The sequence below is a fragment of the Bacillus rossius genome, assembly GCF_032445375.1.
Source record: "Bacillus rossius redtenbacheri isolate Brsri chromosome 4 unlocalized genomic scaffold, Brsri_v3 Brsri_v3_scf4_2, whole genome shotgun sequence".
Taxonomy (NCBI): domain Eukaryota; kingdom Metazoa; phylum Arthropoda; class Insecta; order Phasmatodea; family Bacillidae; genus Bacillus; species Bacillus rossius.
The window spans coordinates 50262989-50282831 of NW_026962011.1; the positions used below are offsets into that span (position 1 = coordinate 50262989).

At 39.3% G+C, this 19843-nt stretch overlaps 1 protein-coding gene across 5 annotated transcripts in view; it reads right to left on the reverse strand.

The window, feature by feature from the left end:
* Positions 1-19843, reverse strand: part of LOC134542398 (cohesin subunit SA-1) — a 41795-nt gene that overhangs the window by 12448 nt on the left and 9504 nt on the right. For all 5 annotated transcript variants that reach the window (XM_063386598.1, XM_063386599.1, XM_063386600.1 and 2 more), the window contains exons 6-19: positions 19032-19236; positions 17304-17529; positions 16619-16772; positions 15996-16144; positions 14869-15091; positions 13050-13268; positions 10789-10971; positions 9289-9501; positions 8284-8445; positions 7412-7600; positions 6247-6400; positions 3046-3179; positions 2193-2363; positions 907-1115 (exon numbers count right to left, since the gene is read on the reverse strand). In XM_063386598.1, coding sequence (XP_063242668.1) covers positions 907-1115; positions 2193-2363; positions 3046-3179; positions 6247-6400; positions 7412-7600; positions 8284-8445; positions 9289-9501; positions 10789-10971; positions 13050-13268; positions 14869-15091; positions 15996-16144; positions 16619-16772; positions 17304-17529; positions 19032-19236 — 2591 coding nt within the window. The remainder of the gene's footprint in view (positions 1-906; positions 1116-2192; positions 2364-3045; positions 3180-6246; positions 6401-7411; positions 7601-8283; positions 8446-9288; positions 9502-10788; positions 10972-13049; positions 13269-14868; positions 15092-15995; positions 16145-16618; positions 16773-17303; positions 17530-19031; positions 19237-19843) is intronic.

Genomic DNA, 19843 nt, shown 5'->3' on the forward strand with positions numbered 1-19843 from the left:
AATTTAAGTAAACTTCCTAGGTTATCATGTTTTATCACATACTCGTCCCACCATTATTTTAGGGCATCAAAATATGGAGAAAAACAATTCTCCCATAAACTTTGCATGATGTTTTTGGTCACGCTGTTCAATTCCGAGGGCTTTGTATAGGTAGTTTTCCCGTATAAAACAATGCATTTTAAAGTTGAACTCTAATATTCTTTTGCATATTACCGCTTACTTATTTAAGTAACAGAAATACAAAGTTGTCTGATGTGTAAACTTTCTTTTGAAGATGTTTTCAAACAGAATAACCTTTATCTGTTTGTCATCCTCACCACTGTGAACTAGTTATAAAAATGTCACCAGCACTAGTTGGCATCATTCATGTTTGGTTATGTCGATTACCGTATAGAGCGTGCGCACATAGTCGAATATTGATATTGATAGCTCACAGATTGCGTGCAATGCGTTCGCTTGGTTCAGTGCAGAGTTAACTACATTTGATAGCCCGCACTCTTTCGTGGTATGTATGTACTATGAAGATAGTTATGCGTTAGTTCTGGCTTACATTCAGGTCACAGTTTTTGTTTTTCTATTCGTAGTTGAACAAAATGTTTTTGTTGCATGACTTATTAATTTTAATTGTTTAGTGTGCTTTTGTATACTCTACTTTTAAATAAATATACTTTCCATGAATAAGTTTTGTTTTTATGAATAACTTTACCTAACAAAAAAAAAGGTTTTTGGCATTAAAATTGCACCCCTAATTTCAAATTTGATTTTAGTATAAAATGTGCGACAATTATGCGATAAAACACGATGTACAGTATTTTTACTATTTTTCTTTGCCAAAGTCCGGTCTTAACTGCCATAAAACCGCTCGTGTGCGATGCAAAGCCCTGGAACAACCCAACAGGAACGTACACCACGCGCTTGTCTTGCTTGAGGAGCTTGTTGGTGAACTCTGTGAGGATCTCGAGGAACGGCAGGTTGGGCGGAGGCCCCGTAGGGTCCTCGATGTTCTCCACCGGGTTCACCGCAAACAGGATCCCCTCGCGGTGCATCGCGGTGATGGCTTCGCGGTTCTTCACGGCGTCCAGGCCGAACGATAGAGCAAACCTCTTGGCCAGCTCCTGCAACAGTCATTAACAACATCCATGAAAAACAACAACCCTTCCACAAATGGACGTTACTTTGTATAAAAAAATTGAACTGGATGAAACCCATGCACAAATTTCTGGGAAGAAAATCATGTCTTTTAACAGGGACAAAAAATATACGTAATACAACTGGGTTCATACATAAATGAATGAATGAATGTTTCAATTTTTATCATCCTTCCGGCACATGTCTAAGTCACAAGCCAAGTAACTTATAGGCATGCATAGAGTAAGACAAAATTGTTATAATGCTTTTATCATGCTAAATCTTATTCTAATGTACATACATCAAACAAGAATAATTTTAGAAGCTATCAATTTACAAGCTGTCTGTTTGGAACTTTTTTATATTGGGTAATTTTAGGAATAATGTGATGTCACACTGGCCAGAAGTGACAAACTTTAGTTTCCTAGGTGATGTGAATGTCAAATTAATGGAACTCTATTCTTCTTAAAAAAACTTAACGCCGCAAATAAAGTTTCTGTAATCAGCAGCGACAAAGAGTATAGAGCACACTCGCACGTGCGCTTAAGACTTGTACTTGAGCGATCACCCCTGCTAACTTCAATTTTTCATCATTTAAAACGTTCATTTTTTTCAAGCTATGTAATGCTATTTCAGACGTAAAACATGAACTCTTACAATGAGGGATGAAACAATATTGGCACCATTATTTAAAAGGCTTGAACGGAAAGATATCAGATGCTTCCTTGAGGCCAAATACAAACAGCATTAGGCGACGGCTTTGTTTCCCGCAGTTCCTGCCCTCTCCTCATGTGTGACGTGGCACTGTGACGTCAGATGGCGGGTACCTCAAGTCGTCCATTGAATGAAGGAATGAATGGGTGATGAAACTGGGAGTACCCAGAGAAAACTCACCAGCTTGCAGCAACATGCACCACATTTCCCAATTGCAAAAAATCCAGAGTTTTTACTTAATCGGGAATCCAACCCGAACAGTGAGGTGAATCTCAAGCTAGGGTGACCCGGCAGCATATAGAGTGTATCTCCAACCAAGCGCAGTGTGCACGGAGTCTCCCGAAGCATACCTTGAGCCCCACAAAGTCCTCGCTCTGCCTGTTGATGCGGTTACCATCCTTCTGCATGTCCTTGAAGAGCATGGTCAGACTGAGCACCATGGTGCGTGCGCAGTTCACCTTGTTGATCTCACGGGCCTTCCCCAGCGTCGCTTTTATGATGTCTCCGTAGTCGTTGTAGTACTGCACAAACGTAACCAACTCTCAACTCACAACTTTTACACTATAAGTATGTACAATTAACTCCCAATATCGCTGAACAAATGGCAGGTCTGTCCCTTTGGTAGGGCAGCTGGCTCCTGTGAGTGTCAACACCATGTAGACTCACCCTCATGCGGGAAACTACATGTCGGTTTTTATTTTTCATCTCTGAATAAATGAACAGGGATGTATGTCACAGCTAAAATTCATCCATATTACTTACCAGATATAGGAACGGACAGGTTATAAAGATAAAATTATACTTTCTATGAGCAAACTCTAAATATTATAAAAACAATCCCTTATAGCTAATTTCATGACTTGACATGTTATACAAAAAATCTCAGTGTTGACACAAAAAAATTATTTTTCATTTACACTTTTTGGAATCATCAAACAGAATGGCTGCCCAAAGCACATGTCTAGAGTCTTCCTGTAACTGTTTGTTTATGAATTATTCAATCAAAATCTGTGTAGGTGCTTCAAGTAGCAAAATTGAATTAGTAACAGAAGATTTGAAAATAACACAACTTTTAAAAATTAAATATATTTTTATGTATCTCAGCTTCTAGATTGCTGAAATAAAAAAAAAATAATTAAAAACTTGCTGCTATTGATGAATGTGCACAGAGTACGCCAAACAAGGTATGCAGTTGAGTAATACCTTGACGTAGTGTTTGAAGACATCTGCAGCCACCTTAGTAGGGATCATGTTGTACACAATGAGCTTACAGAAGGAGGCAAGGAAATTCCTCCGTTTGTGAAGTTCCTCGATCTTGGAATGTTCATCCTGCCCATCTGTTGGCATTCAAAGACATACAACACGCGTGACAAATGTACGTGCATGTCAAACTACAATGAAACAAACAGTGTACTGTCTGTTAACTAAACGGAAAAAAAGTGAGCCTCTTCAATACTCGCCAGTGATGTTCAACATCTAATCTATCGTATCATAAACCATGTATTAACACAAAACGTATTACAAAACACTTATAAAATTATTGAATTCATATTATACATTATTAAAAGCAACATGGCAATGTATCACAATAAGCCAGTTCCTCCCTCTTAATTTGTATCTGGTTATATAAATACCAGTGGCTCTGTATTTTATTTTATTTACTAAAAATTGTTAAATATTTAAATATCTACTATGCTGAATAACCAAACAAGTATACCAAAGCTAAACTTGAGGCAATAAAGTGAAAGCAAGTCAGTATGCAACTATAAGCCATAGCTACTCAACATGGATTACAAAAAATCTTAACTCCTAGCATATTCTTACCTTTTAAGTATCGAACAGTAAAATCACATAAATATTTTTAACAGATGATGTAGCTCCCATAGCCCTGAAACTAAATACAGTGAAACCTCATCATAAATTAGTATTACCCCAATACAAAGGATTTCTCAAATTAAAGTATACATTTTTAGGTCCCAACAAGATGTTTTAATTTTAGTAACAGTTCAATGTAAAGTACTTTCATTATTAAGTACTAAAAAGGTGGGTTTTTTCAGGTATGTTGTAATGATATTTCACTGTACATTTAATTCTGAGCAACAGGTGCTGGTCTCCTTACGTTAATGTGATGGAAACAAGTTATCTATAATTATATTAAAAGTGTAACATAACATAGTGCATTCAATTTCAGTTTCTGCTCCAGCCAAGATCCCAGGATATTCATTACCATTATACAGTGTTAATTAGTACATTATATACTTAAAAATGTACCAATAAATAATAAATAATGATATTCATGTTGTTTCTCATTGTTAGAATCAAGACTTTATAGTTTTATTTGTAGGCCAATTTCATTTTTAAATAAGAAGATTTCAAGGTTTTTTTTTTTTTTTTTATGAATTATGTTTATTCATAAAGGCAGCACCGTTTTCAACAAACTAATTCCATGCACCTTCTATAGTGATATTGATGGCAACACACTCTGAACTAACTTCAGACACATGAAATAATTACTTCAACTGGATGTAAATAAATTTTTAGGTAAGTACTTCATAATGATAGCTCAGTTCCCATACTGGGGAAGTACACACTTAAATAATCACAAAATAAAGCATATTTAACAATTAAATATCAGGATACCACTTTTAAATTAAATGTCACATAAAGAAACACATGTATCAAACCTGAATGTACTTGAGAGTGAAGACTGTCACAAGGAATCATTCTTACCAAATTTATTTATTTAACTATTTATTTTGGTTTTCAATTAATTGAAGAGTTCATTTGAGACAGACACATACAGTAAGTCCTCAGTTTACGTCGGGGTTACGTTCCTGAAAACCGCGACGTAAAAAGAAACGACGCAAAATGAGCCATGTTTCATGCCACCGGCCGACCACGGCCCAAGGTCGGCCGGAAGCGCTGGCATACAGACGTGACAACGGGCAATTTTATCAGCAAATTACAACCGACAGCGTGGGAAACAAGTCCAACTAGTACTTCTCAGCTTTATAGAATGGTTATTTAACCAGCTGCTTTATTACCTTTATTGATTGAAATATAAAAACAGATATATAGTCGTTTGGAAGACATCTTATGAAGAAAAAAAATCATAAATTGCAGTGAGCTGATACTGTAGGCCTACTACAAACGCATTTAATCATGATAAAGTTAACAACGGCACGTTTAAAACTCCGGCCAACTCAATGATATCATAGCGACTGAAGTGTAGAGCTGTAGCAAACCGTATGTATTCGTTACTGAGTAACGGGTGCGCCATCTAGTAACGAGTAACGAAACGTTACACACGAATGCATTTCGTTACTCGCATTTTTCGTATGTTTTACGCATGCGCGCGCTTATTCGTTTGTTTATTAAGAAAAGTATAATTTGGAAATTCGTCGTCCAAGTTTTTTACTGTTTATTAAATGTATTGTGTGTGTAGACAAAGTTTGAGATTGGAACAGAAACAACGTAAGAAAGTATTTTTTACAAATTATAAATATGTACGGTATGTTTTTGTTTTTTATTATCGCGTATTTTCACGTTTTTTGTTCTTATCTTAAAAGAGATATTATAATAAAGCTGCTCTAATGAGATTTTATTGTTTCTTGGTTAACAAAAGCTGTTAATTATCAAATACTTTTAATTGTTTATATTCAATTTATTATTATTTACGCGACGTCATACTGTACGCGTACGAAATACGACTCGATTCGTTGCTGTTACATAACATAGCATGTTATGCGGTATCAGAAGTAACGAGTAACGATACGAAAGTAACGAGTACTAATTGTTATAGTAACGAATACATACGGGTACACATTTTTTAGTTACTTTTACACCTCTACTGAAGTGCCAAGGAGTTGGTCGAAAAGGGGTAGGAGAAAATGCTGTGTCGTTGCGGGAAGTAGATAACACTTCTACGTGCGAGATACGTGGGTGGCCGAGCGGGCGGGCTGGTAGTATTGCATCACCGCGCGGAGAGCAGCGGAGAGCAGGAAGCGTCCCTCATGATGTATGATAAGATAAGGCGGTGAACGTGTAGCTTACGCTACATAGCATAAATTAATTACCGAAGGAAACAAAGAATTATAAACGAATTATATACGGTGTTTTGGTTAAAATAAAGATTTACGGTCATTGTAAACGACGTTATTGTGAATCAGCGACAACTTAAATTGAAACATGAGTACTCAAACATTAGCGACGTTAATCCGAAACGAAGTAAATCGGTACGACGTAAATAGAGGACTTACTGTACCATACTAGTCAGGATTTGGGAATAAATGGGCCACGGCCTAAAGTTAGAATGCATCCCAGCATTTGCCTGGCATGATTCAATAAACTCGGATCATGACGAATGCCCGACGTTCTAGTTGCACCACCTTTCTCAGTTCTTACCATCTTCCTCCATTACGAAGACGTAAGTCTGAATGAAGTCATTCAGCATGATCTGTAGGCTACGGTCTGCCATGTAGATGAGGTCTATTAAGACAGGATTGGATGCCAGCTGATCACAAAACATAACCAACAGGTCACAGATTGTGAGGTATGCCTGAAAAAAAAATGCAACACGCAAAACAATTGTAAATAACAGAAAATTGTATCAAATTTAAGCTATTAGTAATTAAATTAACTGCTATCATCATGGTGTGAAAATCACTAACATATTATCACTGCACCCTAAAAGATATATGTTACCTATTTAAAGGTAGTGCAAAACTAATTATAGTATTATAGTTATTGAACTCAAATTTAAATGCATGATGATACAAAGAACTAACAAAATAACCCTCAGCCAACATTAACTAGCAAAGAAAAAAAATTAATTTAAAGTTTTTAAACAATATTATGAAACTTCTCTTATTTTCCAGAAATCCTTCAATCACAGTCAGAGTATAAGAGTAAAATGCTTAAGTATTTTCCACCAAAAAATAATCTGTTTTATTTTTGACGGATCACATGTAAAGTTCCACAGTAGTATGCCGTAACTGGTAGGAATGTGGCAATCTGACAGGAAAATAATCATGCATGGTAAGAGATCCAGTAATTTTGCAGATTCATTTGGTCGCAATTGGTTCACAACTGGACTACAGTTATTTTGACCTACCCCACTACAACCATGAGCCAATAATGACCAGTTATCAGGAAAAGTAGCGAAATCACATTCAACCCACTAAAAAAAAGTTTCGCACAAACAAATCAGCCAACAGAAAATCAAGTGTGTGAGTAGAGTGCACACAACACTTCAGCGTGACGCCAAATCGCCGCCTGAGTATTGGAGTGTTCTGTGTCCACTTTTTAGGTTTTTTATGCTATGCACACAAAATTAATATTAGTATTCATTTGTACTATATCCACACACGTCTACGCACATAAAAATGTTTGTTCTTAATTTAAGCCCAATATTATCTTGTTCTATGTCATGATATTCATAGTTGTTTGAACTTTCAAATGCTTATATCTCAGTTCCGACTTCAATGTACATAGAAAACTCCAATTCTCAGGCGACTAAATGAATCCGCGGCACTCCTGGGTCTCGGTCCCGAAGCACGGCAGCCCCCACCTCCTCCTTGTAGACCTGCTGGGGTCCCATCAGCAGCATCTCCTTCATGGTGTCCATGAAGGAGCCGAGGTGCGTCTTGAGCCGGGCAGCGTCCGGCGCCGCGTTGCCTCCCCCCTCCGCCACCTCCTCCAGGTGGTGCAGGCTCCACAGCACCCCGAAGAAGCACGCGGAGATGCAGTACTTCACCGCCTGCGACCCACCGCAACACTTCCCTCGCGACCGGCACGCGTCGTCACACGTTCGGGACAACGGCAGTGCCGATCAGCGATTTTGCTGGATTATCGAACGTTAGTTGATATGGTTTTAACGGGAATATCAAATGTGAAAACATGAAATATGATATGTAACTTGCAAGAAAACAGGTAAAACTGTACTGAAACGAAAACAGATAAAAACAATAAACTCTGAGCAAACCAAAAATGCCGGCAGTGCAGTAATGCTACTTGAAACGTTGAAACTAATGAATGTAAAAATTAATGAATTAGTGTTTAATATTTCTTCTACTTTCGAGGTCATTAGAGATGGATGAAGAACAAAATAAAGAGAGCACGATTGTAGAATGCATTGGTAGGGGAAATGTGAGTACCCTGAGAAAGAGAAAACTCACAGTTTAACTGCAATTTCCACCATGCTTCCATATGTGAGAATGAGAAAGTATGGCAGCAAGCCTTATGTAATGTGTAATGAAGGATAAGAGCTGAAGCAAGAAGATAAAACACCCCTTAGGACTTGTTACTACGCTTGTGCAAATATCAGATTTTTTTATGTGTCAAAAACACAGATAAAAATAACAGGAACAGAAGTATGCAGATTGTTGCCATTGATAAGAATGTGGTTATGGAACAACTATGCTACATATTTGGTAAACTTACTTCTTCTGGGAGCACCTTACTCCCATCCTTGGCTTCAACTATGTCCCGGTAAAGAGATTCCCAGATGTTCCACTGGCCCAGGTTATGACACTGAGAAAAGATTGAAACTTTCTTGAGACTTGTCACCACATTAAACGTCTCATCTTCATCGGGAGTTTCTTCCTGTGGATCAAACATACAAGCCCAATCACTAAATAATCAAATTACTTTACCAGTTTCTCTGAGCTTGCAAAGATTTCGGAGTTGCTTAAGCTTAATCATCACCCACAATGTGTATATTTATGATGAAACTTTATTGGTAAAAGAAAGATTTCAGAGGTTAAATTTTAAAAGCCATAATTAATTTTTTTTGTGTTATTATGTATGTTTGAACCTTGAGACCTAAATTCAAAATCAACATGTTGATTGGAGGTACTCTTGTTGAATCTAATACAATATTTGGATTAGATTAAATTGAACGGTCTCCGGGTAAAAGGTAACAAGTCAAGAATTCACTTTTTGCAGGAGAAACAAAAAAACTCTTAGATAAAAATTGAATTTAAAAAACTTAAATTTTTCTTGCTTTATTCTTTTATTTACCAACATAGTTGCCAATGATTAAAAATTCATTACATATTATAAGTATACTTTAAGAGTTTATTGCCGGAATGAACTAAAAATCACCAAAACGTGACTTGTTACCCATTACCCGGAGACCGTTCAGTTAAAATCTGACCCGTCACTAGTAGGTATATTTTAACTCATACCGCACGCGTAGAGACCGGAAAAATTCGCGGATTGAATGACCCCTACGATAGCCTCCACGATCCTGTGCTTGCTCTGGGGAATGCCACCTGTTCATCGGCTGCCGGCTGGCGAGTCGTCTCGGCTGAGTAGCCTACGATTCGATACTTATGTTATCGAGGGTCTATCATTGGCCCACGGACCTCCAGATTAAAAGCGGACCAACGGCAGGAGCAGCACAAAGGCATAACTGGTCGAACGTTAGCACACGCGTGCACTCACGCCTTCGATGAGGGAGCGCCATTCGTCCACGGCCTCCTTGTACTTGTTGACGACCATGTCCAGCAGCGTGCTGCGCGCCACGTCGCAGCGCGTGAAGATGGCGTTGCCCTGCGTGCACAGCAGCTCCAGCGTCTTGGAGCACGTCTCCAGCACGTCAGAGTCGTGCAGGTTCTCCACGATCGAGATGATCTTCTTCAGCAGCTGGTCCAGGTTCTGGGAAATATCAGTCACACAACTATTCCCGTGTCTCTGTTCGCGCAGCATCCAGGCCACGTGGCCGACAGACACTTCCGACTGCCAAGACTCCTACCTTGTCAATTACATCGTTCCGAAATTTTTCTACTTGAACCTCATTCCTTTTATAACAATTGTATATATATTTATGCATGCCATTCAGGGGCGTAGCCAGGGGTTTTTCTTAGGGGTTCAACCCCCCCCCCCCCCCTTTTAGCACCAAATCTTTAATTAAATTTCTTATTCATCACTCAAACAAATTTCATATTAAAAATTAATAAATTTTTTACTATTACAATATTTAAATTTAAGTACCGAAAACCGCTAAAATAGCACTATTTTACACCTTAAAATCCAAATTTTCCCGGGAGAGGACCCCCGGACCTCCCGCTTTAATACAGGGAGGTGTGGGGATGCTTCTTAACACCCCCCATACACAAATCCTGGCTACGCCACTGATACCATTAATGTTTGTTTAAAGTACTCAGTCACATTGTATTTAAGACACAACTGTTGAAAATAAGTGATGTTAAAGAAATGTTTTAGTAATAAGTTTTAAATAACAGGAAAGAAAAGAGCCTTTTGGTCCAAGACAGCGATGGGCAAAGAACCGTCTGCGGGCCAGATCCAGCCTGGTGTAATCTCCGGCCCTTGATAGAGTTCTGAATTAAAATTAACCTATTTACCTAAACAGATTGTTTACCATGTTTCAAGGTGAGTCTGGCTTTGTCAAACCAAAAAAACAAAAATGCAAGTATTCTGAACAAAAAAAAAAAGTGGCATCAGATCATTCACAACAGTAGTCATGCCGGTCTCTAGTAGAGACGTCTATTCGGTAGAACCAGATCAAGACAGACGTGTCCCAAGTGTAGTCATCCCGACCACTCCGTCCCCCTCCTGCCCCCCTGCCCATCCCTGTCTTGTCGGCACATCATGCCACAGTGGATGAGTGAGTACCTGATACTTCAGTCAGTGTGGCTTGTTACGCAGCCTTTCTCAAGTCTATATCACGTATTCTTATATAAGATGTTTGCTTTTTTTTTTTAGTACTATATTTACTCGAGGATACTGCGACTCAGAATATAATGCGACCCCAAACTTTTTGATTGAGAGTCTAGGAAAACGAATGTTTGGAGAGGGGATCACAGTTAAAATACAAAATTATGGAGAGGAAATGACATTTAAAAGACAAATTTAAAGAATGTCAGAGCAATGTATTCGCAGCCGAGTCTAGAGGAGCAAAAAGACCGAGACTGAGCCACGCACCCCCTCCTGCCGGGAAGACGTGTAGATGTCGAGGTCGAAGTACTGCGGGATGGCCAGCAGGTTGGCCAACTTCTCCGGGTCGGCGCGGTACTTGTCGAGCAGCAGGGGCAGGGTGTGGATGAAGTGCTCCGTCAGGTGGATCCTGTCGTCCTGCACCTGCTTCGCCTCCTTCGCCGACAGGATCTGGGAACAAGTCACATCCAGGATCAAAGTACCCCTGCCTCTTGAAGTAACGCCCTGATACTTCCCACGAAAACACAGCACTAATCAAAACCGCATTAATCAAATACATTTTTTTTTTCCAGAAGAAGGTCTGTTAATCAAAATAGTAATTTGTTTTTCAATCAGGTAAGTGTGCTTGCTGACTAACCATTTTAATCAAGACACTAATCTATGTAATTCAATTCATATTAGTACTAATATATTTCTAAATACATTTGAGTAAATTAAAATAAACGTTTTAATTAAATTTCCAGATTTAACAACCTAAAAATAAATTATAGGGTAAAAATTTTACGGACAGCATTGCTTACATAACAGGGCTTGGGCATAACATTCCTAAGCAGGTGCTAACAATATTTCTAAGTTACAAAATAATAATGTTATTAATATAGGATATGTATACTACAGAACTAATAACGTAATAAGATTTAAAAAAAGCAAAAACATAACATTTACTAGTATTAAAAATATATATATATTTAACCTGTTAACTAAACTGTTAACTAAATCCATGTCTGAAATGATTTGCTAACCACGTGACTTACCATTAGCATATCCTGATAGGAGTGAGGTAAAACTAGGATTGAAAGCTTCTGACTTTTCTCTACAGAACTGCTGCTGACATGTGGGATGGTATTATATAATCACTGACCAAACATTAGGGCATCAGAGATATTTCTGCATAATACAGTAGAATCCCGCTGATGCGAACCCTCACGGTTTTCGGAAAAACGGACTTATAAACGGAATGGTCGCAATAGAGAATTCGGGCCAATTTTTACCCTCCACACCCCCCCCCCCCCCCAAATACATAAAAAATCGCCTTTGTTCGTATAGATTTCATAAACAAATAGTCTATGGTGTAAAAATGACAACTTTTTAAATTCATATTACAGTATTTAAATAGCACGATGTCTCCCGAAAAAAACGATACCCTAGAAAGCAATATTGGAGCTCCCGTTGCCGAGAAAAAAAAATTTCAACAGTGCAGCGTGTCCATTTTCGCCATCTTTGTATAAAAAAAACAGACGTTTTAGTGTTGAAATGATAACTTTTTATTAAAGGTTTATTATGTCTCTTGCGGGCTGTATTAGTGTGGCGTTTGAAAGGTTGCGTCCCGTGACAACGGGTGGTCTGGCGGCGCTTATCGCATTGGTCCGCCCGGCTGACGTGCAGGAATGCGAGAAGTAGGGCAAGCGCGTGTGTGTGTAAGAGAGAGAAAGAGGGAAATAAAGGGGGGGGGGGGGGGGGGGGGACTGAAAGTGAAGAGAGAGCGAGCTCTGTCAGCAAGTGTGTTTGTGGGAGGGGGAGACAGAGATAAAAGAGAGCGAGCCCTGCAGCAAGCGGAAGTAGTGAAGGTCGACATTTACCGTCACTCTCTCGCTAGCTAACGATGCTGCTGGTCGCCAGCCTTCTTTATATTATCTCTCACGCACACTTGAAGCACCTAATACTTCGGCACGGGACAGGGACGGCAATACACGCGCGCGCAGATGCTATCAGGTGATGCGCGCAGGTTATTGGCTAGCGTGGACAGTCTAGAGGGGTGGTATCTATTTTCAGCAGTCTTTTGTATGCCTGCCTGATTACAGAACAGCGCTCGCCAAGATAAATGTGAACACACAGCGCCCAACAAAGTGTAACAGTCTTGTTTTTCAGCCGATTTTACTCAAATTTTCGACTTTCTCTGCTCAAATTTTTTACGGTTTCTCAAAAAACGGTCGTATAAACGGAATGGACGCTTCAGAGGGGGGTCGCATCGGCGGGATTCTACTGTATAAAATACTGAACTAAAAAAAATGGGCTAAAGTAAATAAGCAAAGAAGAAAGCTAATACTCTAAAGGTAAGAGCAAAATATTGTTTGTTAATTCATTACAATATTAATTCATTGCATTGTGTTTAATGCTACACAAGTGACATTGTCATTTACTTCATTCACAGTTTAACGTTAGTTTTCATCTCAGTTCACTATTCAATAGCGGGTAACATTTCACATTTGGGTATTTGTTTCGTGATGCCCGCGGTCGCTGCGACCCACCTTGCGAGTGGGGCCCCGGCCGACGGGCGGCTCCCCCGTGGCGGCCTGCTTGATGCAGCACACCATGATCTCGATGAGGCTGGTCTCCTGCCGGTCGTCCAGGGCCTCCTCCCCGGGCCCGGGCTCCTCCAGCAGCAGGTCCGTCATGCACTCCCAGTCCTTCATCATGGCGTTCGACTCGATCAGCGAGTCCACCAGGTAGGCCCCGTGCTCGTGCAACTGCGGCAACACACCACCCGACACCAGTGGCACCCCTGGCCAGAATTGAAAATAGCGCCCCCTCTTGGATTAAAAGAGAAGGGGGGGGGGGAGGGTTCAATAACACAAAACCGTGAAGGCGGCGCCCCCCCCCCCCTGATCCGGCGCCCCTGGCAGGGGCCATCCCTGCCACCCGCTTGCTACGCCACTGCCAAACACTTCCGCTTTTAAATAAACTTTTGGTTCGCTACCGTAACAACTTCTTTTTTTTATTATTTAATAGGCTTTGAATATCCTTTTTCACATAATTATTATTTATAGTTTGCATCATTGAATAGAAATATTCGTAAGTAATAAAACGTCTATTTTAAAGTCCTCCTGGCTGAAAATAATAATGGCGCTACGTGAACATGAAGTGAAGAGACAAATGACCCATGAAAGACGAATAAACAAGACGAAGCACTGTAGTTACCGCACCAACACAGTAATTACCATAAAAGAACTACAGTTACTGTAAAAGTACCATAGTTACTACAGAAGCACAGCAGCTACCACAGATGTCACCGCTGTTATCCTAAATAACCCTATCTATATTGGGCAAATTAATATTACGGCACTGCTCCTTCTCCACCCGGACAGCACGATATTATCGTACATAAACCCTCAATATCCTTGTACAGGGCATATAGTAAATAGGGCCATGACCAAATTGAATATTATTATTATTAAAAAAAAAAAGATATTGTCAGTGTGAAAAATTGTTTTTCTTTTAATGCTCCACATTAACATCCTAAATTATAGTCTTTAACTGCAATGGAACTGTACAAACATACTTTACTTTCCTTGTGCTTCATAATATAATTTGAAAGAGTTACTTCAATTCTTTTTATTAATAGGTACTACATAGTTGCTTAAAAATGTTTTGTAAGAAAAAATCACATGGCTAAATTACATTTGTACACAGTTGTAAACTTCTACTGTAAATCTAAATACTGTAACATAGTTAGTATTAAGATGGTGATTCAAAAACCATCATGAGATACTGTGTATAGTGTTTACTAACATTTCCCATTGGTTGAACTTCAAAGGAAAATTGGGGGGGGAAAAAAAAAAAAAAAAAAAAAAACTTAATGACTACCTGACTCGTAATATTAAAAAAAATGTTTTTTGCACTACTCGACTCTATTAGGCATTAAAATATGCTACCTGTGCAACCCTACTATTCAAAGATAATTTCCGCATGACGGACAGTCTCAGAGTACCTGCCTGCATTTAATGTGCGACTATTAGCCGAAGTGAGGTGTCGATGAAACGAAATCAAAGTTAGCGATGCTGCTGGCAGGGGCGTAGCCAGGAGAAGGGGATGTTTTGGGTGTCCAAACACCCCCCGAAATATTAAAGTCGGGACACAAATTTATGTTATTTAAATCCAATATTTTAATTGCGAAAGTGCTTAAATAGCACCGATTTACACATTAAAATCAAAATTTTTTCCGGGGGAGAGCCCCCCGGCCCCTCCTCCATAGTACGGGGGCAGGGTGTAGGTAAACACCCCCCCGAAAAAGAAATTCTGGCTACGCTCCAGTGAGAGGTTGCCGTATGTCGGTGATGAGCGACGCACCTCGGACTCGATGAAGAACTGCACGAGGTCGCGCACGAGCGGGGTGCTGGGCAGGCGCTTCTTGCCGCGCTTGGTGCGCACCCCTGCCACAGCCTCGTCGTCCGGCACGAACAAGCGCTCGTTGAGGAACTCCCCCGCCGCCTGGGCCACCGCCCGGTGCGACGAGTACACCAGCTCGTACACGTGCTCGCAGTCCTTGTCCAGCAGGATGTCTCGGTGGTGCCTGCGCCAACCCACGTCCCCCTCACCGTCCATTTGGAGGGCCCCCCCCCCCCCCCCCCCCGCCCCGCATGTGTGCACAGCCTTCAGAAAAAAAAACTCATTCGATTTGAATACTTCTCAAGATACCAGAGTGGTGCCTATTATTCACGAAAAGCATTTTAGTATACGCTTGACGGCGGATGAGGAGTTCTGTTTCCATACATATTTAGATTTTAAACTGTTGTTTTAGGGTCGTGAAAATGGCTAAAATGCATGTTTCCCAGATAATTTTAAGGCCTGGAACATCCCATACAGATTGTTGAAAGCACTCAGGGAACTTGCATTAAACCTTATGAAAAAGAAGACTGCGCGCCACTCCGAAGCTCTGCGATTAAAGCCGATACCGTCGCATTCATCAACCCACCTCGCTTACACACATGCATACCTGAACTAGGCAGGCCCCTTAATGTTGATCATATGCTTTCCTAACCAGTCACCAACTGCTCCTTGGCTTCTAGGAAAAGATTTAATTGTCCAATGTTTTAGCATATTTTAACGTCAGAACATATAGCATTTGAAAAATAAATAATTTTCCTGAAGCATTTAGTAAATCAAAATAATTAAATTTGAGGTTAATAACTAATAGAATATCAATACGTATTAATATTTATAATACTGTGTTTTCTTAACACTAAACTGTGTGCTATATATCTGTGGGCCCAGGGGCTACAATAGAACAATACTCACCACAGTCAGTAAGTCATGTAATTCTTTACGTGTATATAATTGATTACTCCATCAGCTTGGTTCGAGCCTCTCTCTACCAACTCACCAACATGTAGTCCAGAAACAGGCGGTAGTGGCACGCTACTTTCCTGTGACTCCCAAAATCACACACCAGTACAAAGTGGCTGCCCGACACTCACTTGAGGATGCTGATGACCAACTTGACGGCCTGCACAGCAACATCGTACTCCTTGTCCAAGGTCATGGCGACTATCCTGTCCTTGAACTTGCTGGTGAACAGCTCAAGCTTGCCTTTCAGCTCCTCCGAAGCATACAATGGCTGCAGGGCCTGCGCAATTACAGCGGTGTTCCACATGACGAGATAATCAATAAACTAACAAGTACATAATTTATGTATAATTATGTATAATTATGTATTAGGTCTTAATAAATAAAATACCATTAAATATTAAATACTATTATTGCAAAGAAAAAAAAATAACCTCCGGCTGCAGCAGTGAATACGGAATGCGTTCAGCGATCACGAGAGATACCACACGATAATCTGGTATTTTTAGTAATTAGACACCTGCAAAGTCCCAAACATGCCAGATTATTGTTGGAAGTCTGCTGTGTTTACATTAATTTCTGATGTTTCAATGGCCTGAGAATGTATTCGTAAAATCGCTACCTTTGTTAAATCCGGGTTCGTAAAATCAGGGGTCTAGTGTAATTTGTTAAAAAGTGCGTAAATACCAACAGAAGACTACATAAATAGACTAAAAACCAACTTTTTTTTTTTAATGTGTTGAAGTAAACTCACCTGCAAGCATTTAAGCCTGACTTCCCCAACCTTGTCGTGCAGGGTCCAGCCGATGTACTTAAGGTACGAGTCGTCTAAAAAGTTCTGGTGGAACTTCTTCATCCAAACACCGATCTCAGCCATGCAGATGGCACGAATTTCAGGCAAGGTGTCCCTAGACAAACAAATCGGCATTCACACCGGTCACAGTAACCATTCCATTAAATGCAAAGTCTCCAGTTTTAACAATAATAAAAAATGGCGTGAAAATAAAACCACACAATCTTGTCTAAATGGTACAAACTCTGGTGGTCAGCCCCTCCAAGACGGAAGACAGGTAAGGGCTGTACAGCGATGATTGGTAAATAAGTCAAAAGAAAGCAAGACGTTTAGGATGTGTGATAGTAGCAACTAAAAAGGTTGCTAAACATTTAATAGAAATAATACGATATAAAAAAATGAGGCAACTAGATAAAATTACTTTTACAATGGATTTATCAATAACCAACATACATTTAATCGTGCGTGCGAGACAAAATCGCAATAATACAATTATAAAGTTATTTGTTTGCCTTTCCACACGTAGGCAAACTAAACTATTCTGCCAATTATAACAAAAAAAAAAAATGCCATAACTTTAATAGGTACAATTTAGTTAATGGGATATCTCACGAGGGAGAAGGATGACAAAGAGTGGACACCTCACCTGTATCTGTGCACGAACACGGACTTGAACATGTAGGTGAGCATGTTCTTGATCTCGTCCATGTTCTCCTCCAGCTCCTGCCTCTTGAGCATGAGCGACTCCAGGCGGTCGGCCGCCCGCTTGTCCCGGGCCTTCTGCCGCTCCGCCTCGTACTGCCGCTGCGTGTTGTCCAGGTTCACCGACACCGTCAAGGCCACGTCCACCAGGGCCGTCATCAGCTTCATGGCTGCGGCAGCAGAACATCCGCAACGCGTGCAAGTCTTGGACGAATAAAACATTTAATAAAAAATTTGTGATTAAAATTTAAATCGAACATCAAATTAAAATATTAATTTTTTAATATTTATTATTCAATTGAATAAATAATAAATATTTATAAAAATAAATAAACAAATTTAAAGAAAAATTTTTATAAGAATGAAAAGTGAATATAAAATTAACAAAATAATAAACTTTAATTTTTGAATTTTTTATTAAATTTATTTATTTTCTTTTCAAATATTAAATAATCAATAATAAAAATTTAAAATTAAGAATCTTATAATATTTTGTACAAATTAATTCATATATATATATATATATATAATTCTCTAAATTTTATTAATTTAATTTTTCTAATTTAAACTGAACTTTATTGACTATTTTTTTCCAGCCCTTGGCTTGGCACACTCTGTGATCCGGCACCAATTCAGCTGCTCGCACTCGGATGTTTTCAGGTGTATTCCAGCTGTGACCTTGGCTGTTGGGTCGCAATACTGTGCTGTCAGTTTTTCATTTCAGTTTAGTGTTCCCTGTTTTATAGCGGGTTACAACTCACATTAAGTATTCCTATTAAAACTACGTCGACGTTCGAAAATCCGACAAAATCGCACTGCATGGCCATGGTCCCAAACAAGGTCTTTCGCTGGACTTGAGTTGTAAAGAATACCCAACCCCTACTTGAACTTCCTATTACTGCACATGATTATGCTATGCACACCAAGCACACTCACGCTTACATCTTGTCATGCACACACACATACACACACCAATAAACATATGGTACACTCGTATGTTTTGGGAGCTATAAACCACTGTAAAGTGACAAGCCTTGAAAACCTCCCCCCCCCCCCTCCCCCACTGTTAGTGATTGGGTTCATGGCTTGAGACAGTTCTGTGGGGTAACTAGACCGGTACCTATGCCAAATGCAGGCAGTAGTCAAGATCAGTCTGTAGTGAGCAGTGAGCCAAAATCAGACTATCATTTAATAAGTACTGCATTGCAACTCCGTGTAGTTAGAGATGCTGAAGTTTGTTAAGTGTAATATAAATGTGGGATAGACAAAACTTTTAAATTCATTAATGTGAGGCAACCCCTCCTTGTACACTAGATTATAAAGTTACACCACCCACAATTTCAGATGACTTACAACTTAAAATTAATTTTATTTTAATAAAATATGAAAGGAAACACACTGCCTTTACAGCACACTACATTATTAATTTTTTAGTTAAAAAAAAAATGTTGTATTAGACTGTAAATGGTCGAAAGAATTTATTGGAATATTTAATGACTCATATACTACAGCCATCTCCAATTATTTCCTTAAACTAATCCAAGTGGTCTTACGAGTGTATTTTAATTGAGAAAACCACACATCACTTTCACCATGGATAATTTACACAAACATGTAAGCAACACTGCACGAGAACCAGATCCCGGCGAAGCAGTGTGCGTGTGTGTCTCACCTGCGAGCGTGGCCGTGTGTCGGAACGCCCGAACCTGGGAGTCCGACAGCCCCGTCAGCAGCGAGATGACGTTGTCCATGAGGTACTGGTCGTAGATGATGGAGTACTGGCACTGCTTCACCAGGATCTGGACAAAGTCGCAGAAGTTGTTGCGGAACTTCTTCCACGTCTGGCCCGTCATGATCAGTGGGTACTCCCCACTTTCCTGGGGGAAAAAAAAAAAAACAGCATAATGTTAAACCATTTCGAAGCAGCAAATAAAAAGCTTACGTTCATATTCAATAAATATAATCAGGGACCAGATCATATCGTCACCTGATTGGCAAAAGGACGAATGTTACAAGTTCGTAATTTTACAGGAGGAACAAAAAACTGTTAAAATATTAACAAATACAATATAGGCAATAAAAGAGACATCGGAATAAAAACACCAGTTTACTTTATATGTAGGTAGTCCCTTTGCCAAGATGTGTATTGAATTTTAAAGAATTTGCCAATCAGGTGACAAATGGTGAATTGCGATAAAACCGAAATAACAACAAAAAGCATGTCATGACAGCATAGCACTGAAATGAAAGTTATATCATAGAATTAAGTAGCATTTAACCAAATCCTAATTAAAATAATAAAAAAGTAATCTTGTAATGTTTGAAATTCAAAGATTACCTTTATTTCTGTACAAAAAATTGTACCAAAGTGCATAGATCAGAAAAAAATATTTAATTCGTTTTATTGTGCATCTCTTATTGAGTCACTTCTAAACTACAAATACTTGCTAATTTATTTATTTATTTATATAAATGTATCTGTTT